This window comes from Gigantopelta aegis, chromosome 14, assembly GCF_016097555.1.
Source record: "Gigantopelta aegis isolate Gae_Host chromosome 14, Gae_host_genome, whole genome shotgun sequence".
NCBI classification, from domain to species: domain Eukaryota; kingdom Metazoa; phylum Mollusca; class Gastropoda; order Neomphalida; family Peltospiridae; genus Gigantopelta; species Gigantopelta aegis.
The window spans coordinates 49,088,630-49,114,691 of NC_054712.1; the positions used below are offsets into that span (position 1 = coordinate 49,088,630).

The 26,062-nt window shown below is 37.2% G+C and overlaps 2 protein-coding genes across 2 annotated transcripts in view; both read left to right on the forward strand.

Moving 5' to 3' along the window:
• The window catches only part of LOC121389320 (inositol 1,4,5-trisphosphate receptor type 1-like), a 62,573-nt gene extending 36,990 nt beyond the window's left edge, over window positions 1-25,583 (forward strand). Inside the window, 15 exon segments of the mRNA XM_041520915.1 lie at window positions 7,412-7,485; window positions 8,714-8,838; window positions 10,535-10,621; window positions 13,184-13,211; window positions 13,214-13,260; window positions 14,962-15,042; window positions 15,826-15,923; window positions 19,031-19,118; window positions 19,767-19,854; window positions 21,467-21,574; window positions 22,555-22,700; window positions 23,719-23,797; window positions 24,307-24,395; window positions 25,084-25,100; window positions 25,529-25,583. Of these exon segments, the coding sequence (XP_041376849.1) occupies window positions 7,412-7,485; window positions 8,714-8,838; window positions 10,535-10,621; window positions 13,184-13,211; window positions 13,214-13,260; window positions 14,962-15,042; window positions 15,826-15,923; window positions 19,031-19,118; window positions 19,767-19,854; window positions 21,467-21,574; window positions 22,555-22,700; window positions 23,719-23,797; window positions 24,307-24,395; window positions 25,084-25,100; window positions 25,529-25,583 (1,210 nt within the window).
• Window positions 25,584-25,679: 96 nt separating this feature from the next.
• LOC121388116 (inositol 1,4,5-trisphosphate receptor type 1-like) overlaps window positions 25,680-26,062 on the forward strand; it is a 103,161-nt gene continuing 102,778 nt past the window's right edge. The window contains exon 1 of the mRNA XM_041519337.1: window positions 25,680-25,703. The gene's annotated coding sequence lies outside the window, so the exon portion shown is untranslated. The remainder of the gene's footprint in view (window positions 25,704-26,062) is intronic.

Below are 26,062 nucleotides of genomic sequence, written 5' to 3' on the forward strand. Positions count from 1 at the left end.
TTCCTATTTATAAATGTATAATATTGCGAAATCTAATGAGGGCTATATCACGTCACAATTTGATTTGCATCTCCATATTGTCAAAGAACTGGGGCCTAATTCACAAAGGTCTCTTAGGCTCTGTTAGACAACAAAAACATATTCTTTGCAAATCTTTTAGCATTGCACTGCGAGATCGCAAAGTTGCGAGAGTTTAGTGAATTAGGCCCCTGGACACTATTTTGATGAATACGCGATGAAGATAAAAAAAATATAAAGGAAACTACTGTTTGCACCGAATGGCAACATATTACAAATGAAATATTCCTCAGTTAACGAGGTGTACGACTGATGAATGTGTACTTTTCTTACATCCATGGCTATATTTAAGGTGTCTTCAAAGCAGGTTCTATTCTGTTTTTTAATTTGGTGAGTGGCTAAAAGACTGAAAAAAAACACAATTCCTTTCCACCCGAATTACATTTCTGCCAAGCAATCAGTTTTGAAGTTGCATGCATTTACAGGCCTGTAGGAACCGGGGGCGGGGGCGGGGGGCACGTGCCCCCTCCACTTGTAAGCCTTTTTCTTAACACATTAATGTTTGCTATTGTAACCAAAATCTGATATAGAGTTTGTACCCTATCCGTCAGTGCCCCTCCCCCACCCCCCAACTCCCAAAGTCTTTCTTACGGGCCTGATTTAAGAATGCAAACTGGAAGAACTAAAATTTAACCATGTTTAACTTCAGTGTTCTAAATATATAGGTGGATACAGGGGAAGGTTGCAGGGGCGTACAGTCTCCTTTCTTACAGAAATGGTATATACACACACACACACACACACAACCCCCGAAGCAAATCCAATCAGGGTGTTTTTATTTTTTCATTGAGCTCCATCTTCACGAGTTGGTCTAAGTTCCCTTTTTCTCCTTAGCCCCCCCCCCCCCCTCCCCTCCCCTCTCCAAATTAAAAAAAAAAAAAAAAATCCCGTATCCAGCCCTGATGTCTAATTGTATTTGGCCAAAATGTAGGGTCATCACGATGGAGACATCCAGGGCTTAGCTCACTAAACATTTCATATCCATCGAAGTTGTTTTTTCAGTTACTGTATTTGCACGTGAAGCATGTGTATGTATTCATAGGTGTACGGGCTTCCATTTGTTTGTAGGAGAGAGGTGGGGGCAGACTGAGTTTTGCCCCAATTAAACTAAAATGCCCGAAACTGGATAACATTTATTCATTTTAGAATTGCTACCAAACATCTACATAAAGGGTTGCAAACGAATCACAACACATTGTCGAGTGAGTAGATTGATGAAAATACATGGTGAATATCTCTTTTTTTTTTTTTACCGGCCTCGGTGGCGTCGTGATTAGGCCATCGGTCAACAGGCTGGTAGGTACTGGGTTCGGATCCCAGTCGAGGCATAGGATTTTTAATCCAGATACCGACTCCAAACCCTGAGTGAGTGCTCCGCAAGGCTCAGTGGGTAGATGTAAACCACTTGCACCGACCAGTGATCCATAACTGGTTCAACAAAGGCCATGGTTTGTGCTATCCTGCCTGTGGGAAGCGCAAATAAAAGATCCCTTGCTGCTAATCGGAAAGAGTAGACCATTAAGTGGCGACAGCGGGTTTCCTCTCAAAATCTGTGTGGTCCTTAACTATATGTATGACGCCATATAATCGTAAATAAAATGTGTTGAGTGCGTCGTTAAATAAAACATTTCTTTCTATCTTTTTTTCTTTCTTTTTTGTACCGAATTTGAGGATTTACTTCAGTCCCCAGTCTCGTACGCTTATATATGTAACATAGGCCCTACATGTATGCAGAAATATGAGCATTTGCAGTTTCTAGAATTATAAAACTTGGTTCACCTCATTATGTATCACATTGACTCGTTTTCTGGAGTTTTATCTATGAGGTCCTAGATTCCTGGTATAACTCCCGTTAACTGCATTCTTCTGTGGACTGTGTCTGGTCTACCTTCCGTCTCTCTTTGATGTACTAACAGCAACAAAGAACCTGTTTGTGGCAATAAAAAGTGCTGGTGGTTGGTTAGTCAATTACCGTGTTTCCTGTATCCCTGTAATAAATACCACAGAGTAGAACATAATCATGTCAACAACCGACAGATACATCAAGTTGTTCAACTGTTTTGTCATAGTTCTGTAAACGTATGTCCTAAATCATCCAGAATCGATCGGCATTTCTTCTAGATATACTGACGGAAAGAAATAAGGTACCATACCAACACTAACAGGAAAGGAATGAATGAATGAATGAATGAATGAATGTTTAACGACACCCCAGCACGAAAAATACATCGGCTATTGGGTGTCAAAATATGGTAATATTAACAAATAAAGTGATGATCAATATCAATATAAAAATTCAACAGTCAAATAAAAACACAGTGTAAAGAACTGTGCAAAACATACAAATATCACAGATATATAAAAATTAAAATTTAGAGTAAAAGTCAGTATCACGTAAAAATTGTAAAAAAAATTCTGGATGGAATCGAAAAGATTCCATGACATTACGTTGGCCAAATATATCTTTTCGAGTTTCTGTAAGATGCTTACACTCCACCAAAATGTGGCGCACCGTCAGAGTACACTGACAGTGCTCACATTGAGGTGGAGGATCTTTCTTTCAGATAAATGAATGGGTCAAATACGTATGACCGATGCGAGCACGACACAAGACTATTTCATCCTTCCTGCACTGTCAATAGGAGGACTGCCACTCTCCCAAGACTGGTTTGATGGCATGAAGTTTGTTCGCAACCCACCGTCCCAATCATGTTGCCACGTCGAAAAGATAAATTGGTTAATACTATGTTTAAAATCAGTATAAGGCACACCAACCCTGGCATGAGGCAAATCCAAAGCCGACTTGGCAGCAGAATCTGTTTTGTTATTACCCCTGATGCCAACATGACTGGGCACCCAACAAAATACAATATCTTTATTAGCTATGGATAAAAAGACACACTTTCGTATCACCATCCCAATTAAGGGATGGTCCAGCTTCATATTGCGTAAAGCTTGGGAGACACGAAAGTGAGTCGGTAAAACATAATAAATTTAGATGCAATCGAATCTTTGATTTCTTCTAAGACTTTAATGACTGCCCAGACTTCAGCACTAAAGATCGATGCTGAGTCAGGCAGTCTCTAACAGTCTGTAACAAAACACACCCATCCATAGTGTCAGAAAATAACCGTATTGCTGACATTGAATTCCACATTACTGATATTCAGTTCCATATTACATCGTGGTATTAAACAGACAGCATTATGCTACTTGGATTCCTTTATTTCGTTTTCTCAGTATATATATATTGTTAAAACCCCCAGAAAAGCTATCAGCCTATAGCAGTGGCGTAGGAAGGTACTAAAAAGTGTACTAAATATAAATATGTATAAACCATCGCTACTGCTACTGGATCACGAAAAGTGTGTGTGTGTGTGGGGGGGGGGGGGGGGGGGGGGGCAACGGAGTATGTAACAATCTTCGTACGCCAGTGCTGTAGCAACAAGATGAAACAAAATCAATTATATACATAGCCATGAAATATATATATCTACAGAAACCATAACAGTGATATTCGGTGAAAACTCCTATTTTCACTGCATTTTAGTTTCAGTGAAAATATAAAAATCATATTTATATTTTTTGTGGACAAGTTCATGCTTCAATTATCTCTCTTGTAAATTATTACGATTTAATTATTGAAGTCAGTATCGCGCTATCGTTTTTTTTTTTCGTTTGATGATTACCAATCTGATGTTGGGTTTAAGTTTTATTTGGTTTTATTTTTAATGTAATTTAATCAACTGAACCTTTAAAAATGGATATGAAGTGCAATGATGGTAAAATATCTAAAACTGACCCTAACCCTAACCCTGACCCTGATCCTAACCCTAACACTAACCATGACCCAGACCCTAACCCAAGGTTCAGTAGTCCGAAGGTGCAGTAGTCCGAAGGTTTATAGACCTAACCCCGGACTATTGAACCTTCGGACTATTGAACCTTGGGATAATATAGCGGTCCCCTTACTATTTAATAAATATTAATTCAACTGTCATTCAAAAAGCTAATGTTGATTGAAATTTAAAAAAATATATATCCATGGTGAAATGAATGCTTTGCAAAAGTTCCACCTGAACATTATATAAATATATCATGGGTAACGTGTTCTCGATCAGATTTAGGCGAAATATATTAACAAAAAAATTTGGAAAGATGTATAAAATAAACAAACTATTTCATAGTATTTTTTCGAATACCATTTTTATTTCAACTCGTGTTGTGTGCCCAGGAATGGTCCGAGCGGTCAAAGTTGCAGGTTGGAACCTATGGCGTATGTGTGTTTCGAATCTATTGATCCCGTCAAACGGTCGTTATTGGTGGTCGGACGCTCTGTGGTCAGTCCATTATTACCGGGTTCATTTGTTGATGATGTCGCCACAGATTCTATATTGTTTTTCCGGGTGCGTGGAAGCAAACGCAATTTTTTTCCCGTAGTGGAGTTTGGATTACATCACCGATATGCCGACAATGACACGCCAGCAGTCCTCAACGGATAAGTTTGGCATTAAATATTGTCACCAAAACGGGTTGATTTACGCAAACACCTGATATCATAACTATTTTAAAAGTGATTCGCGAGTGCATGCCATCACAGCTGTATTTATTCCAATGAGTTCAGTCCTGTGCTAGTTTTCAAATTTCATTTAGTAAACTAGTCTGGGGTGGTGGTGGTGGCAGTCCTCTTTCGAGTAGTGCAGGAGGGGTGCATTGTCCAGTAAAGGATCTCCTCGGAAGTGGCAGTCAGCTTTGTGACTGTCAAAAGGATGTATTGTCCAGAAAAGGATTTCTTCGGGTGTGGCAGTCCTCTTTGTGGCGGTTAAAAGGATATACTGCCAGTAAAGAATATCAACGAGTGGCAGTCCTCTTTATGACGATCAACGTCCTCTTTGTGGAGGTTAAAAGGATGTACTGACAGTAAAGGATTTCCTCGGGATTGGCAGTCCTCCGGTTTGTCATTCTGATTAATTTTACAGACAGCAAAATGTTTATGTTGCTTATGCATAAATTTGTTGAGTAAATAAAATTTGAGTTGGAAAACAAATCATCGCCACAGAACGTTTGGCGTCGACTATATGTTATGACTGTGTTCAAGTCTCTGCGTTATGATAACGCGAAGCACCTGTTGGAAACCTGTCATCTATATAAGCTCTCTAACCAGGAAGTGACATTTCTCCAGCATAAGAACACGTGTAGACCGTGTAACATGTGAATCACGAGTGTACATTTGTCAATCTTCACGGAACAAACTGAGGTTCATATGAGAACAGTTAAATGAAATGCTATTCGCAAAGTAACCGCTGTACATCTTAGTTGAACCGGTTGTTTGAGTATCTTATTATTTGCAATAACTACTAGTGTTTGTAACATGGGCAAGAAATCCCGGTGCGTTAGGTTAGTTATGGCATCATATTGGAAAGTTTAAGCGGTGTGAAAGTCATTATATTATACAGAAGTTCAAAGAGTAAGTAAAAAGACCACAAACGAACCCTAAACCCACAAAAACAACAGCAACACAACGCGCGCGCGCACACACACACACACACCGCCGAAAACCCCCAAAACAAGAACAGGAAACAAAAACAAAACCAATAACAAGAAGACAAAACAAAGAGTGAAACTGTTTTAATAGTTAGGAACTAAAATGCTTATGAGGACTATTCCAGGTAGTACTAAACCAAATAACTTCCGGATGGGTCAAATTTCGAGGTGCACCATAACTTTTGATAGAGAAGTGAACACCACAAGTTCTGTGATTGGTGATAAATGTGAGTGCGTTGGTTGTAAAAAAAATAATTAGTTTGATCTGGGCAAAAAATGTATGTAATTTTATTTCATCTAGTACCACTGTGTCAAGTAGCCATGTACTTGAAATATGTATGGGGTACTTGTAAAACAAAGTACTCACATTTTGTGCGGAACAAGTCAGAGACGCTACCCATTATCTCAGAAATTAGCAGCTTGACCCCCATTTTTTTCTGATTCACTTTAAGGGTGAGGGGTGGTAGTATTTATATCTGTGGTGTTTATGTCGATTGATACACTGCAGGTAGGAGTTTTAGCCACATATGTTACTATTGTCGTCTATGGGGTTTGATTTGGTAGGATACACCCTGTAGAGTTTGTCAGATGGGGATGTAATTGTTTAGTATGTAACATAGCACAAAGATCCTGTTTTGTTTTGATAGTTGAGTATATATAACTTATCCATCAGTCTTGAAGATCTAGGTCAACCTGATTCCTTGGGTCATAGGATCAAATCACCGCGGTACACCTATTCTCTGAGTGTTTTAGTTTCAGTCCCAAACAAAAGTTGAAATTTGTTTTGTTTAATGACACCACTAGAGCACATTGGTTTATTAATCATCAGCCATTAGATGCCAAACATTGGGTGATTCTGACATATAGTCTTAGAGAAAACCAGATAAATATTTTCATTAGTAGCAATGAATCTTTTATATGCACCATTCCACAAACAGGACAGCATATACTACGGTCTTTGATATACCAGTTGTGGTGCACTGGCTGGAAAGAGAAATAGCCCAATGGGCCACCGATACATTTTTCCATTAGTAGCAATGGATCTTTTATATGCACCATTCCACAGACAGGACAGCATATACCATGATGTTTGATATACCAGTGCACTGACTGAAATGGGAAATAGCCCAATGGGCCCACTGACGGGGATCGATCCTAGACTGATGGCACGTCAGGCGAATGCTTTATCATTGGGCTACTATCCCAACCATGACTGATATATATCTGTGCTGTCCTGTCTGTGGGAAAGTACATATAATAGAAGAAGTTTGTTTTCTTTAACGACACCGCTGGAGCACATTTATTAAATGATCATCGGCTATCGGATGTCAAACATTTGGTAATTCTGACTTGTAGTCATCAGAGGAAACGCGCTACAGTTTTTCTAATGCAGCAAGGGATCTTTTATATGCACTTTCCCACAGACAGGAAAGCTCATACCACAGCCTTTATCCAGTTGTGGTGCACTGGTTGGAACAAGAAAAACCCCAATCAGCTGAATGGATCCACCAAGGCGGTTCGATCCTGTGATGCAAGCACCTCAAGCTAGCACTCAGCTGAGCTAAATCCCGCCACTACATACAATAGATCCCTTGCTAATGAATAAATGTAGCAGATTTTCTCTGAAGTCTTACCAAATGTTGGACATCCAATAGACGACAATCAGCTAATCAATGTGTTCTAGTGGTGTCATTCAACAAAACAAACTTTTAACAGTCTTGAAGAGAGGTTGATGTTTTGAAAACTGATACAGGTGTGATGTTTACGTTCGTGATTTTGTTTCTTCCAGCTCGGCAAACAATGGCCTATTTGTGTATTCTTCCCAAGACAGAAACCGACCAACTAACATTCCAAATTGTCATGGTAAGTTTACAAACATTCCATTAAACTACACACTTCTGGGTCTAAGCTGAAAAGAAACAAAAGAAAACATTAAAAAAAGAAAAAGAATTTCTTCATCTGTGGAAATAAATATACCATTCTTTTTTTTCTCTCTCAAATATCAGTACTTGTAATTATTCAGTTAACCATGGCATTTAGAGAAGTGTAAAAAAAGAGTGAATATAATCCAAACCACATCTTTAAAAACAAGCATCCAATAATATTTCAGTTCCAACAATAAGTCTTGAGACAAAAATTCCATAAACACAACTGTCATTAAGTTAACTCCATAGTTACTACCTTTCTTATTTACATTTAGAGATTTCCATTACAACCTGAAAGTTATATTGTTCTTTGAAATAGACTATTTAGTTCCTGTTCACCGTTAGTAGATTTTGAATGTTTTGAAACATTTGATTAAAATTTAATGTGTACCCTGGTACCAAGATTGCTTGCAAAATGTTATGTAAAATTTTTCAAGCTCTCCAAACCAATAGTACAAAATAACATTTTCAGTAATAAGATACAGCCTGAAAATTGGTGTAAATGATTTAATGGTTAGGCAAAAAAAAATCAGGTAACCCATTTGAATTTTGCATGAATTATCTATCATGTAAATGATGTCCTTAATTTTATGCATGATAAAAATGGGTTTCCAAAACGAGACTTGTACAAGAGAAGCACAAACACAACTATTATTCTTTAAATTTTTAACAGTCTTATTCTTTAAATATATACTTTATTTTAAAAAATATATGGTCATACATACATGTATATTCTTTAAATACCGTACCCGGTAAATTGTTTTAGTTCAGAAATGCATTGCCATACATACATGTATAGTCTTTAAATACCCTGGTAAATTGTTTTAGTTCAGAAATGCATTGCCATACATACATGTATAGTCTTTAAATACCCGGTAAATTGTTTTAGTTCAGAAATGCATTGCCATACATACATGTATACTCTTTAAATATGAACGTGCGTTTTTACCATAATAAAAAATGCATTTTGGGATATTACAAAAACCTGGACATGACCAGAAGCACATCAAGTGTACGAAAATGAATATTCTAAATAATAAAATGTTAATACTTCTAATTTATATTAACAGATTTAATGGTGACAAATATGTTGTAGTGTTTGAAAACTAGGGTCTGCCACTTTCACTATATAGTTATAGTTTTAAAAAATACATTTCATATTTCAGCTGTGGTGTTCCAGATCTTCATTCAGAACCGGTACAAGTTGAACAAGAAGTACCGGAAATGGCTGGCACTCTCACAGTCAGACCCTCAGGAAACTGGGCTCAAGGCCATGGTGCAGCAAGCCAAGGTTAGTAGACATGTGCACCAGTGTCTTGTGTTTGAATCTCAATCACTGAACAAAAATACTGTAGCCACAGATTAAATGATTCATTGCTCCCCTAACTTTTTATTTTTATTATCCCACTGCCCCCTTTCTTTTCTCTCCTTTGAATTCAATCTCGTTTCTTCCTGATCTGACAACTCCTCCCATCTTTCAACTTCGTTCACTGTCCACCTCCACATCCACCTCCCAGTCCTTGTCTCTCCAACCGCGACAGGTGCTTGTCTTTTGTGGCTATCTGTGCCACACACCTGCCATTCCCCATCAGCTTTAAGCTGTGGACTTAGTCTGACCACTTCGGGGAGTGTTCAGTAGTTACTACTGGCATTGTTAAGAGGCACTTGTAACCACCTACTATGCACCCCTAATTGCTCCTCTAACTTAGACTATAGAAGACATATTAGATATTGGATGTTGATATTTAATCTTTTTATAGGACTTTTTTTTTTAATTCACATGCTAATTGGAGCTAAGAATTATTCTCCAGAGTGATAGCTCCCATTGAACTGTGAAATCTGCCACAAGGACCATCTTGTGTAGCTATCAAAGTCAAAGATGACTGGAAAATATCATCCTGGCAGGTTAACTTGTCTCTAGTAAAAATGTGGGGCACACAAGGTCTGGGTCTAAAATTATAGCTTGTGGTAGTCATCTGGGCCTTGTTCAACGTAGCGATCTTCAGGGATGTAAAAGCTACGCGGAAACACATAAGTGCGCTTTTCCATTCTGTCTAAAAAAAAAAAAAAACATGATGTTCAATACTGTTGACCACACATGGTTCATTTGTGTGTTTTCACGGTTTCAAGTTTATGATGTGTGCCTTATATTATAAGTTATAACCAGTTTAGATTTGTTAGCATTGACTGCAATTTTTGGCAGTTCCAGGGGTTGCAAACAACAATTTTCCTTCAGAGACCCTTGAGTGGCACCTGGACCCCGGCCGCAGTAAGCTTTTTTGTTCCAGCCCCTCTCACATCCCTGGATCTTAGCTCTAAGATCACCTGAAGTGCATAACTGCCTATTATGCAAACAGAAACTGGTGAACTTAGTGCTGAGATCACTTTATGGAACGGCGCCCTGGTCACTTCTTCCCGATAACATTTAGATTAACTGACACCATAGCACATTTTTCTGGTAACTATTGAAGGTGTCTGAAGAGCATCTCGGTACATAGGGTTTTTCTGATGTAAAATGACAATTTGTTATACATAGGGTTTTTCTGATGTAAAATAACAATTTGTTATACATTTGTTCTTGGATGCAACTGCCAGCTATTCTCTTACCACTCTAGGTTTGACCACGTGTTTGTATATTTTGTTATAATGTTGCAGTGATAGAAATAAGCAGCATGTTTTACCAGTCCACCAGACAAATACATCTAGAAATTTACTTGTCTGCCAGTATTTTTACTTGTCCAAATAAATGGTTTATTTTATTCAAGTATCAGGTTGATGTTTGTGATTGCTAAACATGGAACTGCACTGAATTGTTTTACTTGTCCACTGGACAACCATCGAGACACATTTGGCTTGTCCGAATAGATTTTCACTTGTCGGGACAAACGGATAAGTGCTTATTTCGAACACTGTGTTGATATCTGAAGATATAGATCTTACTTTTAGATCTTTCTCTTATTTATTTTGCATATAACATCTTGTTGCAGATTTCTGCCAATGCCGAAAACAAAGACAACATGGCCGAACAAAAACGCCAACATGGAAAACGCGTTCGGTATGGAGAAGTTGTCCAGGTGAGACTTGTTTTACCTGAGAATTATAATTGTAGGCAGATTATTTGTTATAGTAGAGGGGTTGGAAGGCATTTACTCTGATATTTGTAGGCAGATTATTTGTTATAGTAGAGGGGTTGGAAGGCATTTACTCTGATATTTGTAGGCAGATTATTTGTTATAGTAGAGGGGTTGGAAGGCATTTACTCTAATATTTGTAGGCAGATTATTTGTAGAGGGGTTGGAAGGCATTTACTCTGATATTTGTAGGCAGATTATTTGTAGAGGGGTTGGAAGGCATTTACTCTGATATTTGTAGGCAGATTATTTGTAGAGGGGTTGGAAGGCATTTACTCTAATATTTAAAGGAGTGAGACGTAGCCCAGTGGTAAAGCACTTACTTGATACGCAGTCGGTTTGGGATCAATCCACATCAGTGGGCCCATGACTGGTACATCAAAGACTGTGGTATGTGCTATCCTGTCTATGGGATGGTGCCTATAAAAGATCCCTTGCTGCTAATAAAAAATAGTAGCCCATGAAGTGGTGACAGCGGGTTTCCTCCCTCAATATCTGTGTGGTCCTTACCCATATGTCCGATGTTATATAACCGCAGACCTGTCAACTTTAGTCAAGAGAAAGCAGGAGGTGTGTGTTGAAAAAGCAGGAGATTTTGTCAAAAAACAGGAGATTTTTTAACTGCCCACGATTTAACACAACTTTTAAAAAAGTACTACAATAAGTTATATGAACACTACATAATGTCATGTATACTTGTCAACCGTAGTTATTGGCATTAAAAAAAACTTAAATTATATATATATATATATATAAAATTTTGTTTTAATTATTTTTAAATATTATAGTTTAATACATATTTTTAAAAATAACTCTTTTATTAAAAAATCTTAACACTAACAAATTTAAACATTAATTAGTACATTTACTGTATTACACTTACAGGTTGCATCATCGTTATTTGTGTTTAGTGAAAAGTAAACCCAAGACAAATTTATATAGGCCTAAATCTTAAAAATTAATATTCAGTTTTTACTACAATACGGTACAGTGGTGTCCCATAAATCACCATAACCATGCAATAAACATTGTATTTCCACTAATCATTTCTACTAATCATACGTAAAAAGCTCATTACTGACATCGTGTGAAATATACCGGAATTTTACCTATTTCCGTGAGTAACGTTATGTAAAACACAAAATTTATTAATCGTAGGAAAATAATCCCTTGAAGTGTACTCTTGTTACTAACATTTTACTGCACAAACCTACAAATCTAATTGATACAAGTATTGTTTATACAGCTAATTGGTCTTTCTGTCGTCTTCCTTTGACATGTGATTTTGACATCGTGTGTATTGATGCATGCGTTCGCGGTCTACTCTAGCACTTCCAGCCATAGAACTTTGCGTTATGTAATCCAGTGGTATGGTATAATGTTTTTAACATGCTCTTATACCACTAAGGTTTCGAGCATGGCCACCCCGGGTTCGGCCTCTGGAGGCCAGTGACCCAACCCGGGGCAGTAATTTAATTAGGACAATTTTGAATTTACACCAATCAGGAAATGGGACTTTATATATTAAAATTTATTGCGACATTTCTAAAATAATAAAATTCATAATTATTTAAAAATAATGGGAAGACATTTTACAAGTCAGAGGTGTTATTAAGACTAAATTGGATAGTTTTATATATGGCAACACTGAATATAAATACACAGCCACGGTAGCTTGAATTTTTTTTTATGTTTAGAAAATAACGATTTCCCGGGAGAAACGTTTTTCCCGCGGGAGACTTGATCAAATACCGGGAGTCTCCCGCGGAATCTGGGAGGGTTGACAGGTGTGTATAACCGTAAATAAAATGTGTTGAGTGCGTCATTAAATCAAACCATTTCCTTCTTTCCTGATATTTAAGGTAATTTATTTTTGGACCAGTGTGTTGAAATAGGGGGATATGCCATTGGTTAGAGGTCAGGATACGTTTTCATGAAAAGAGAAAATTATCTTTTCCCTGAAAAAAATGGTCTGATAAAAAATGCCAACATGGAAAATGTGTTTGGTACCGAGAACTTGTCCAGGTAAGAAAAATTTACCTCAGAATTATTGTAGGCAGATTATTCACTTTAAATTACTTAACATGTTTATTTACACCATGGCAAGTTAAATTATTATGGTAACATGCAAGCATACATGTGTAGGTGTATGGGATGGCATCTTCCTGGGGTGAAGGGGTTGGAATGAATTTGCTCTGGTATTTTAAAATGGTAAAATGTTATCTTCACCCTGAAACAATTCCATTTCTCTCTCTCATGTGCATATGTATGCTTTATTGTTTTAGATATACAGAAGCAGATCGATTGGGTATTGGATTGGGTGGGGAGTAGTAAAAAAGAAAGATCAGGTTCTTTCCAACTTTGAAAAATATTAAGTTCTGTTCATATTTTAAATGCATATCAGTCATCTGTTATGCATGTCTGATGGAGAGGGCTTCATAAGGTTTTTTTTCTCTATTTGGTTTTCAAAAGCAATAAAATATCTTTGAATCAATCTGCTTTCAGCTAAAGCATGTGTTCACTGGGAAATACGTCACATGAGCACAACGCACACCAGCAAGCGAGACAAAAACAACATGAAGGTAAATACAGTTTTATATAACAGATAATAACACTAGTTTAATAACCTGAAGGTAAATATAGTTTAATATTACACTAGTTTAATAACATGAGGTAAATGTAGTTTTATATTACACTAGTTTAATAACCTGAAGGTAAATACAGTTTTATATTACACTAGTTTAATAACCTGAAGGTAAATACAGTTTAATATTACACTAGCTTAATAACCTGAAGGTAAATACAGTTTAATATTACACTAGTTTAATAACCTGAAGGTAAATACAGTTTTATATTACACTAGTTTAATAACCTGAAGGTAAAAACAGTTTTATATTACACTAGTTTAATAACCTGAAGGTAAATATAGTTTTATATTACACTAGTTTAATAACCTGAAGGTAAAAACAGTTTAATATTACACTAGTTTAATAACCTGAAGGTAAATATAGTTTTATATTACACTAGTTTAATAACTGCTCCACATGTCATAACTGCTGTAAACCAGGGCCTTTAGTAGCTACAAAAGAGAAGGGCAATTGGATTTGCTGACCTAGTAATAAAATTGTCAGCTCCATTGCTGTTAGGGTATTGGGTTCTTATCTTAGTTCTGACTCAAATCTAGAGGGGATGGACATAGCCCAGTGGTAAAGCACTTGCCTGATGGCAGGATTGGGCTGATTCTCATTTCAAACATTGCTTCATAATGGGAGTAACAAAAGCTGTGTTGTGTACTGTCCTGTTGGTGGATGGTGCATACAAAAGATCTCTTGCTGATAATAAAAAAGACTAGCCCATGGTGTGATGGCAACACAATTTTCTCTCTCATTATCTGTGTGGTCCTTGACCATATGTCCAACACCATATAAATCTTATTAAATGTGTAGGGTGCATCGTTAAATGAAATATTTTTTCCGCTTGTCTTCAGATCTAGGGTGAGTTTGATGGTTCAATGGGGAAATGTAAGGTCATTTCATCAACTTATTTACCAATTCTAATTAACCATTTATTCATGAGCTGTACAGAAATATGAATGAGGTGTATGGCCAGGACAGTATTGGATATGCCAGTAAACACAAAAATACATTGAAAGTATCAGCTTTGATAGTGCAAAGTGCTGCAATAAGAAGTTGTTTGTATTGTATATGATAAGTTAATAAATTTGCACTGACCAAACATATGAGAACTTCACTTAAATTATCTTTTTCTGTGAACTGCAGTATGACCACAGTGAACCCCCTTAAAACCAGACCCTCAAATAACCAAAATTCTCTCAAAACCAGATGTTTTTTTCATAGGCAATTTTCAAATATCATTATAGAATGGAATTTCTATAAACATCTTAGATACCCCTTGAAATCCTACCTTTATTTACTTCTGTGAGAGTTTGGCTTGAAGAGGTTCACTGTATTATAGTGCTACAAATAGAACAGAATAATTGTGTAACAATTGTTTATATTTAGTTGGGGTTTTTTATTACTTTTTTACATTGTGAGATGTAAGATGTTTTTACATTGTGAGATGTAAGATGTTTTTACATTGTGAGATGTGAGATGTTTTTACATTGTGAGATGTGAGATGTTTTTACATTGTGAGATGTGAGATGTTTTTACATTGTGAGATGTGAGATGTTTTTACATTGTGAGATGTGAGATGTTTTTACATTGTGAAATGTAAGATGTTTTTACATTGTGAGATGTGAGATATTTTTGTTTTGTTTCTAGGTGTCACTAATTGAATTCAATGCCAAAAATGCTCAGTTTAGAATTCTTCCCAGGTACAAAGTGAAATCGGAAGGAGAAGTGGTAAGACTGTTTGAAAATAAAGCTAATTAATGTTGTCAAAATGTACTGGGGCAGGATGTACATTCTGTAGCCCAGTGGTAAAGCGCTCGCTTGATGTGTGGTCAGTGTGGGATCGATCCCCATCAGTGGGCCCATTGGACTATTTCTCGTTCCAGCCAGTGCATCACGACTAGTATATCAAAGGCCGTGGTATGTGCTATCCTGTCTGTGGAATGGTGCATATAAAAGATCCCTTGCTGCTAATCGGAAAGAGTAGCTCATGAAGTGGCGATAGCGGGTTTCCTTTCTCAATATCTGTGTGGTCCTTAATCATATAACCATAAATAAAATGTGTTGAGTGCGTCGTTAAATAAAACATTTCCTTCCTTCCTGTGGACTACGAGTCGGAATGTTTGACATCCAGTAGCCGATGAATGATTAATCAATGTGCTCTAGTGGTGTCATTAAACAAAACAAACTTCAAAATGTACTGAATAAATAAATATATGTTCATGATAATAATTTAAGAAAGAAAATTTCATTTCTTGCTTTATATTTTATGTCATTATTTAATTTGGTGTTATGGATGATCGGTGGAAATAGTCACTTTGTTCTGTTGTCTTTAAAAAGATTTAAAGCATTTCGAATAAGTTTAATTTGATAGGAGTTGCTATTGAGAAATAAACTTTATTTTTATTCTGTTTTCATTCATGCATAAAAAGGTTATAATTATCAAATTTCTCCTCAGTAGTTAAGTTTACTTATTTCTATATTCAACATTATGATTAATGTATTTCATTCCAGGTACAACTATACGACCAGATTGTGTTTGAGAGTGTTAAATCTCCAGGCCACTATTTCCATGCCAGTGAACCCCACCAGATAGACCACTTTTCACTTGGGTAGGTTTTTATTAAACCATTTCTGTAGTTTCACCTCCCCATCTAAAAACAAAGTAACTTGGACAACTTGGTGGCAGGGATAGAGGACATGCCCTCTCCCCCACTACATGTAATTCCAGTTAATCTGTTTAGAAGGCTGGAAATGTTGTATTTTAACACTTGAAATTAAAAAAAAAAAATTTGGGGGAGCATGTCTCCGAAACCCATCCCCCAACAGGTTCAGGCTTCAAATATGTTTTTTTATCCACCAGGGCCCTATTCCATGAAGCAATCTTAGCACTAAGATCACCTTAAGTATATACAGTTGTTATATACTTAAGGTGATCTTAGGGCTAAAATAGGCTTTGTGGAACAGGGCCCAGACCATTAAACTGACATTTGCCTTCCTACGTTCAAATACACTCTGCACACCCTGATTTTAGTACTTTTGTTTAAATTGTTTTTTTATATCAACAAAATTATGAACCATTATCATTCCAGCTAATTTGAAAATAATTGTACTGAGAACCCAATATTTAATATCACCTGGGACAACATTTCTCACTGCTATGTACAATGTTGTTCCAGCAAGATGACTTTTATGTTTCTCACAGAATATAATGCTGTTGGCTTTAATACGAAACATATGCAGGCTACTAATAATTCATCTTTCTGACAAAAAACTGTTGCTTGGTATTTGTGTTGTAAACACAGAATGACAAAAACTATCACATATAAACATTCTCTGTAGGTTGCCGTAATTGTTGCAACATTTGATAGGTATGAGAAAACGTATACGGCATGCTCTAAGTGAAAGCAGTGGGTTTCTTTTCACTTGTTTCCCATTGCAGTCAGTGCTCCGTGATGGGTATGTCAAGAACATGGAATGTGCTGGCCTATTTGTTGAGAAATGCATGTAATAGTAGGATTTTAACCCCACTGCACTTTATTCACATGGCATTTGAAAGTCTGTAATATTGAATGAAAGAAAAGAAAAGAAAGAAAGGTTTTATTTAACGATGCACTCAACACATTGTATTTACGGTTATATGGCATCGGACATATGATTAAGGACCACACAGATATTGAGAGAGAAAACCTGCTGTCGCCACTTGATGGGCTACTCTTTTCAATTAGCAGCAATGGATCTTTTATATGCACTATCCCACAGACAGGGTAGTACATACCACGACCTTTGATATGTAATATTGAATGTGTCATATTGCTAATTGGCAGTGACAGCAATCTTAAACTAATCAGGGTGGGATGTATAACCCGGTGGTAAAGTGTTTGCTTGATGCACGGTCGATCCAAGATTGACGATCCCCATTGGTGGGCCATTTAGCTTTTTCTCATTCCAGCCAGTGCACTATGACTGGTATATCAATGGCCGTGGTATGTGCTGTCCTGTTGGTGAGATGGTGCATATTAAAGATCCCTTGCTACTAATGGAAAAAATGTAGCTGGTTTCCTCTCTAAGACTATATGTCAAACTTACCAAATGTTTGACATCCAGTAGCCGATGGTTAATAAATCAGTGTGCTCTAGTGGTGTCGTCAAACAAAACAAACTTCTTTTGTTTTGTAATACTAAGAAATGGAATGTTTTATTTTAACGATGGACTCAACACATTTTATTTACGGTTGTATGGCATCAGACATATAGTTAAAGACCACACAGATAATGAGAGAGGAAACCCACTGCCGCCAGGCATTGGGCAACTCTATCCGATTAGCAACAAGGGATCTTTCATATGCACCATCCCACAGACAGGGTAGCACATACCACAGCCTTTGATATGCCAGTCGTGGTGTACTGGCTGAAACGGGAAATAGCCCAATGGGCCCACCAATGGGGATCGATCCCATCAAGCGAGCACTTTTCCACAGTAATATTAGGATTTACATGTAAACCTACTGCACTGATTCCCATGGCATTTGAAAATCTGTAATATTGGAAGTGTCATATTGGTAATAGGCGGTGATGGCAATGTTTGGTTTCTCTCTTACACTGACCAGACATCACTGTTTATGGGGATCTATCACTCTAGGTCCATATCTCTCAACTGAGACTAGTTCAAGGAGAGTCACTTTTTGATCCCCTTAGCGTGTGACTTAAAAAATAAAAAGTACTATACAAAAGGATTAATATCAGTGCTCATTACAGTAATATCTCAAATGGCTCCACGTAACCTTAGTTAAGGAAACAATTGATCGAGGTCTCACAAACCCATTATGATTAACATTTTGTCCTGGAAGCTGAGGTGCATGCCCAGGACACTGTGCTTGAATGTCTGTTGTGTATAGGCATGGAAATAAGTTGTAATGATCATCATAAATACAACTTAATATATGATTATAAAGAAAGCTAATATAATATGATCACAGTGAAAACAACATGTAATTATAATACACATGTATTATGATCCACATGAAAACATGTTATAGTCATGTACTGAAAAGTCATATGATCATTAAAAGAAGTTAATATATCATCATTATAAAAGCAAGTTACATGTATACTGTTATGACCATCATAAAAGTAAGCTACATTTTGTATATAATGATGAAAACAGGTTATATGATCATAAACACAAGTCGTAGAACAATGAAAATAAGTTACTCGATCATCTTGAAAGCAAATTATATTTTATATCATTATAAAAACAAGTTACACAATGTATATGATCACGATGAAAACTCATTATGTGATTGTCAGGAAAACAAGTTATACGTCCATGATGAAAACTCATTATGTGATTGTCAGGAAAACAAGTTATACGTCCACGATGAAAACTCATTATGTGATTGTCAGGAAAACAAGTTATACGTCCATGATGAAAACTCATTATGTGATTGTCAGGAAAACAAGTTATACGTCCATGATGAAAACTCATTATGTGATTGTCAGGAAAACAAGTTATACGTCCATGATGAAAACTCATTATGTGATTGTCAGGAAAACAAGTTATATGTCCATGATGAAAACAAGTACATTGTTGTTATATGATCATCATTAAAATAAGCTATATAATCGTTCTTAAAACATGTTATATAATCACTATGATTGTCATGAAGACCATATTATCATGATAACCATTTTATACAAAACTAATCTTTAAATTTCAGATCTGAGCTCAATCTTGGGGTAGAACGTTCAAGTTTCACCCTGATAGGAAGTTACCGTGACACTCCTGAACAAGAGTGGTTTGTCAGGGTACGTTACTGCAGCTTTTTAACTTGCTTACCTAAAATACACGTATATGTATATTATATAAACACATGCATTTTATAGTACACAAACGTTGATGTCAGAGCAGCTGATGAAGCCTTAGTAAATTGGAAAATAAGACTAGTAACTTTTAATTTCTATAATAATGTTGTCTGTTTAAAGGTGTTTTAATTATCAAATTCTGTGTGTCGTGTGTTTCAATCCGATCCGAAAAGCTTTAACATGCTCATGTACCATGAAGGTTTCGAGCATGTCCACCCAGGGTTTGGCCTCTGGAGGTCAGGGGCCCAGTCCAGGGTAGATGAGTGTTTCAGGGTGTTTTAATTATTAATTTCTGTTTTTAGTGTGTTTCAGAGTGTTTGAATAATTAATTTTTATGTGTTGTGTGTTTCAGAGTGTTTGAATTATTAATTTGTGAGTGTTGTGTGTTTAAGGGTGTTTGAATTTAATTTTTTTTTCGTGGTGTATTTCAGGGTTTTGAATGATTATTTTTTATGTGAGGTGTAAATGTATTTTAGGGTATTATTAATTTCTTTTTGTTGTGTATTTCAGGGTGTTTGTATTATTAATTTCTTTTTGGTGTGTATTTCAGGGTGTTTGAATTATTAATTTCTATATGTTGTGTGTTTTCAGGGTGGCTCTGTGATCCGGTTATTTCACAAGGAGTTAGAAGCCTACCTTGTAGCAGAAGGACTGTTTGATGATGTCATCACAGAAGATGGTAAGGTCATCTTAGTTATTTTTGTGATGTTTTGTTAGAATGTTGTTCTTATTTAAGTGGACTATACCTTAGTGGGAGTGAAGGGGAGCTGCAACACAGTAACTTTAGGAAAAGTGTCCTTTTTTAGTTTAAAAGGTAACGGTGTTTAGCTTAGTCAGAAGAGCAATTATCAGAGGTGTTTGGGTCCTAGGATCAAACCACCTCAGTGGACCCACTAGATTTTTCCCATCCTAGCCAGTGCCTCAAAACTGGTATACCAAAGGCCATGGTATGTGTCTGTGGGAAAGTGCATAAAAGATCGCCTGCTGTAAATGGAAACATTTACAATATAGTACGTTTCCTCTGTAGACTACTAGTCAGGATTATCAAATGATTGACATCCAGTAGCTGATGATTAATTAATCAATGTGTTATTGTGGTATCTTTTTAAAAACATGTTATATTTGTAGTTTAAAAGTGGCCTTTTTATCCACCCTATATTATAGTACTCTGATTAATTTTTTTACTGCCCCCAAGTTACCTCAGACTTGGTATAACCCTGATTTAACTCAATGTTCTGGAATGTCTGCAGGATTGAAAAAATACTGGATCATCGGTACCAAAAATTAATTTCGTTTCAAAAATGAACCTGTGTTTGAAAACTTTTCCTATAGAATGTGTGCACACACACACACACACACACACACACACACACACACACACACACATACAATATATATGACAAGCCCTCACCTGAATTAGGGATCAGATATTAACACAGAATTTTAATATGGCTACTTGTATGTACATGTATGTAGCTCAGAAGGAGTCTGTGTTAAGAGTTAATCATTCGTTCTTAACCGGCCTTGGTGGCGCAGTGGTTAAACCATCAGACTACAGGCTGGTAGGTACAGGGTTCGCATTCTTTTACCGGCTCCCACCAAGAGCAAGTTCTTAAGGTCTCAGTGGATAGGTGTAAGGCCACTACACCCTCTTCTCTCTCACTAACCACTAACCCACTAACAATTAACCCTCTGTCCTGGACAGACAACTCAGATAGCTGAGGTGTGTGCCCAGGACAATGTGCTTGAACCTTAATTGGATATAAGCACAAACATAAGTTGAAGAAGAAGATTGGTTCTTACTTTGGTCATCTTTTACCATGTTCATACTGATGAGTTTTAACTTTGAAGTTTTAATGCTGAATTATACCATATTTAGATTGTTATTAACAGATAAAAGTTTATTTCACTACTGTTAATAAAGGGGCGGGACATAGCTTAGTGGTAAAGTGCCTGCCTGATGTTCAGTCGGTTTGGGATCGATCCCCGTCGGTGGGCCCATTGGGCTATTTCTCGTTCCAGCCAGTGCACCACAACTGGTATATCAAAGGCCATGATATGTACTACCCTGTCTGTGGGATGGTGCATATAAAAGATCCCTTGCTGTTAATCGAAAAGAGTAGCCCATGAAGTGGCGACAGCAGGTTTCCTCTCTCATATCTGTGTGGTCCTTAATCATATGTCTGACGCCATATAACCGTAAATATAATGTGTTGAGTGTGCGTCATTAAATATATGATTTCTTTCTTTCTTTCTTTGTTGTTAATAATGTTTATTTTTTGTTGTTTCAGTCCACTTCCGAGTTCGAGCTATTGACCAGCATCGTCCGAAATCTCTGTCTCCGTCCACGTCCGGCATCACGTACTGGCAGATCGAGGCGGAACACAGCATCCTCGACGGTCAGTGGGAAATCATGTTATAGGTCTATATTAATACATTAGTTGTAGAAATAGTTGTCAAGAAAATATCACCAGTTTGAAAGATTGTAGGGTTGAGCCTATAAGTAAATCCATTTTTTAAATTCTTCCAAGTGTTGCTGTACAAATGGTACATGACGTTATTTTACATTTACTGAGAAAAACAAATCAGGGAACACTTAATTGGTATTGTGAATGAAATTTAATTCACTACAAGCATAGTAAATCCTGCACACAATACATAGATAAATAAAGGATGTTTCATGTTTTTTTGTCAGATATGATTTATATCTCATTGAGTGAAGTTTGCAACCATATCTCACGAGTCGCGCTTGCACGACGAGTGTGATATGATTGCAAACTTCACGAGATGAGATATAAATCATATTTGACAAAAACACATGAAATTTTCTATTTATTATATAACGTTTGGCAATTTATCTTTATTTTTAAAATGCCAGCAGCAAAATAGTTCTGGCTTTCTTACAGTGAAGATAACACTTTCTACAGTGATGATAACACATTTTAGAGTGGAAATGTGTTATTGTCACTGAGTGGCTGATAACACTTTTATTTCACTGATATTTTAAGATATTTCACTAAATGTTATATAATAAAACAATTTAATGTGAGATTGGATGCCAGTAATGTGGGATTGAGTGTGATTATCAGTCTTTCTGTGATCTCTTAGGTCTTTACATCTTTACTCTGACCATTAACTAAAGGCTACTCTTTGTAGATGATGTAAGGATCTACTATCATTTAAGAAAGTCAAAAAAATATTACCAGCTTGAGTGGTTGTAGGCATGTGTCTATGATTCATATGAATAAATCTGTAGTATTTTTAATTCTCTTCCAAACATTGGTAATCTAATAGTACCTTAAATTCCTGACTATAGATTGAAGATGACCCTGGCAGTATGTAACGAATTGAGGAGACATTCCTTTCATTTGTGTTTCAGGTGACGTGATCCGTTGGGAACAGCAGATTCGCCTCCGTCACATGTTGACTCGTCAGTATTTGTGTATCGACTCCGAGTTCAAGGTGTCACTGGTTCCAGACTCATCAGACCCCAGAACAGTCTTCCGATTCTTCTCTGTGCTGAAGGTAACTACAGTGAAACCTGTCATAAACTTGATTGGGAAATTGTTTAACGTGCACATTCAGAGCAAGCTGTTGTAGCGCATGCCTGTCCTGGGCACAAGTACCGGCCTCAGCCGGTTCCTCCATCTAGGACAGGAAAGGTTGGGGGTGGGTGAAGGAGGGACTGCACTGGCAGGTGCAAGGGAGCACCAGTAGTCCAACTGTAGTCGGTAACAGGTTGCCCATAGGGTCCTTAGAAAGGGCCTGATCTCTTCTGATCCGCTTAAACTTGATCATGCAGGGGATCTAATATTTATCTGATTGAGACAGGATCATGTTTTAAGAGATTTGCATTTTAGAATTTAGGACATTTGGGACCTTGAAACGTGGTCAGTTTTGACAGGACAATGGTGTAGGAAGGTGCCAAAAAGTGTGTGTGTGTGGGGGGGGGGGGGGGGGGGCACACTTTTATATTTACACACTTTTACACCATTATAAAGCACATATAAAGCAAAATATCTGAAAAGAGGGGGCACATGCCCCTTGCCCCCCTCCCCCCCCCCCACTTCCTACACCAGTGCAGGATTCTGGTTTGATCAGGGTCCAGTTTAGACAGGTTTCACCGTATTACTTCTTTTTAAATCTCGTTGTCCCCTTTCCTTTTTCTCCTTTAAATTCCATCTTATTTCCTCCTGATCTTGTAGCTTCTCCTGTCTTCAACTTCTTTTGTTGTCCATGTCCACATCCCAGTCCTTGTCTGTCCAACCACGACAGGTGCTCGTCTACTGTAGCCATCCATGCCATCCATCTGTCATTTCCTATTGGCTTTCAACTGTGGGCTTAGACTGGCCACCTTGGAAAAGGTTTATTGGTTACTTCTGGCATTGTTACGAGGCACTTCTAACCACCTGCTATACCCCACTAATACTGACAGTCATTACTATTATTTAATGCTAATTGAATGTGTCAGAAGGAGAGTCCCATAACAGTCTCCTAGTACTTAACTAGTTTGATATACAATATCTGAGGTTTTTATTTTCAGGAAAGAGATGAAATCCAGTTTGAAAGTTATGCTCGAATTGAACACATGCTTACAGGCTGCTGGCTTCATGCATTGAAAGGTGAGCTTTCATTGGCTGTAATCTACAAATGCGGAACTTATTTAACGTGCCCATATCCAATTAAGTTTCAGGCACGCCCACCCCAGACTTAGCCTCTGACTTTGCCAGTGACCAATTCCGGGGCCGGAGGGAATCTACAAGTCTTGCATTTGAGATTGGCTACCAATTATAGCAGTCTTCTCATCCAGTGTTCCCAAGAGATTAGGTGGATCATATATGTGAGGGACAGGTCTACTTAAAAGACTGAGTGCAGATTTAGTTATTGGATTCATGAGTATCTTTAGAAAGTATAGAACCCTTTCAAACACTAGACACTGTGGAAATTGCCTCAGTTATCCTGCCCTATAAAGATGTTACTGTTCTCATCAATCATTAGTTCACAACAGAAATGTTTTTAATATTTCGTTAACTAATTTTGTAATTTAAGTTTTTATTACTTCTGAAAGTAACTTGATAATCTTTCTTTGTTGCATATTTAGTAAAATTGATGTGTTTGTTTTTTCTCTCAGATGAAGACTACATTAAACGGCAATATTTTGATTCAGACAGTGAGAGATCTATGCAGGGTCTACGCTGGGATGGTGCTGCTGTTAGAAAGGTTAGCATAATACTGAGGTTTAAAACAAGGTTGACAGTGAACATTTAATAGGAAAACCAACAATTGTAGAATTTTCTTGACAGTTTTGAAAAAATAAATATTCGATAAATCCCGACATGCGCAAAAGAGTTCACACTTTAATATTGTATGAAACAATAGAAATAGTAGGAACATTTTCTAGAAACCAGGTGTTTACGAGAAAATAGAACTAGATTGACACTAAAATAATCTAGGAAGTTGATGGAATTCCTCTCTTAGAAAATAAAAACAGAAAAAGAAAGGAATGTCTATTTAAGGACACGTCAGCACATGTAAAAAAAGGAAGACTATTTGGTATGTAAATGCTGTCTTAATAGAGAGGACACTCTCCAATAGTTGATGAATAATCAATCAATGTGCTCTAGTGGTGTCATTAAACAAAACAAACTTTGTTGTCTGCCACATAGGCTACTCTCATCATTATGCAGCAAGGCCTCTTTTATACAGACTTTGATATACTAGACATGAGGCATTGGTTGGGATGAGATAAAATATCCTGACAGGTGCACTGACAGTGGTTGTCTCAAACATCCACCACACATGAGGCTGGCACTCTACCACTGAGCTAACTCCTGCCTACTCAAACCCAAGATTGACAAAGAGTCTTCTCTAGAAATCAGATCATAGTGTGTGTGTGTTTATTATTCAGGTGGCCGCCAGCACAGAGTGAGTGTATACCAGATTGACAATGAGTCTTCTCTAGAAATCAGATCATAGAGTGTGTGTTTTATTATTCAGGTGGCTGCCAGCACAGAGAGCGTGTATACCAGACTGACAATGAGTCTTCTCTAGAAATCAGATCATAGTGTGTGTGTTTTATTATTCAGGTGGCCGCCAGCACAGAGAGAGTGTATACCAGATTGACAATGAGTCTTCTCTAGAAATCAGATCATAGTGTGTGTGTTTTATTATTCAGGTGGCTGCCAGCACAGAGAGAGTGTATACCAGACTGACAATGAGTCTTCTCTAGAAATCAGATCATAGTGTGTGTGTTTTATTATTCAGGTGGTCGCCAGCACAGAGAGCGTGTATACCAGACTGACAAAGAGTCTTCTCTAAAAAGTAAATTGATGAGTGTGTGTTTTATTTTTCAGGTGGCCGCCAGCACAGAGAGAGTGTATACCAGATGACAATGAGTCTTCACTATAAAGCAGATCATAGTGTGTGTGTTTTTGGAGCACAGAGAGCGTGTATACCAGACTGTGATCTAGAACTTCAACTACGTCGCACAGAGAGAGTGTCCCATTCCTCTTCAACCTCATACAGGACGTAAGATCATATGCTCTCACACCTGTTACCACCTTATTATTCAGGTGGCCGCCAACAGAGAAGTGTATACCAGATTGACAATGAGTCTTCTCTAGCCCAGATCATAGAGTTTGTGTTTTATTTTCTAATATTGTCTGACAATGAGTCTTCTGAAATTTAGGTAGAATATTCACCTCGATAAAACATTTTCCCTGTTAAAAATAAATAGGGTATCTACATTCAAAAGTGCCCTATGGGCACACCCTCCAACAGATTGCCTGCAGACAACCAGATTTGAATATGTCTATGGATAGGCTTCACAAATATACTCATCGTGAAAAATTCCTAGGGAGATGTGGGGTGTGTGTGTGTGTGTGTGT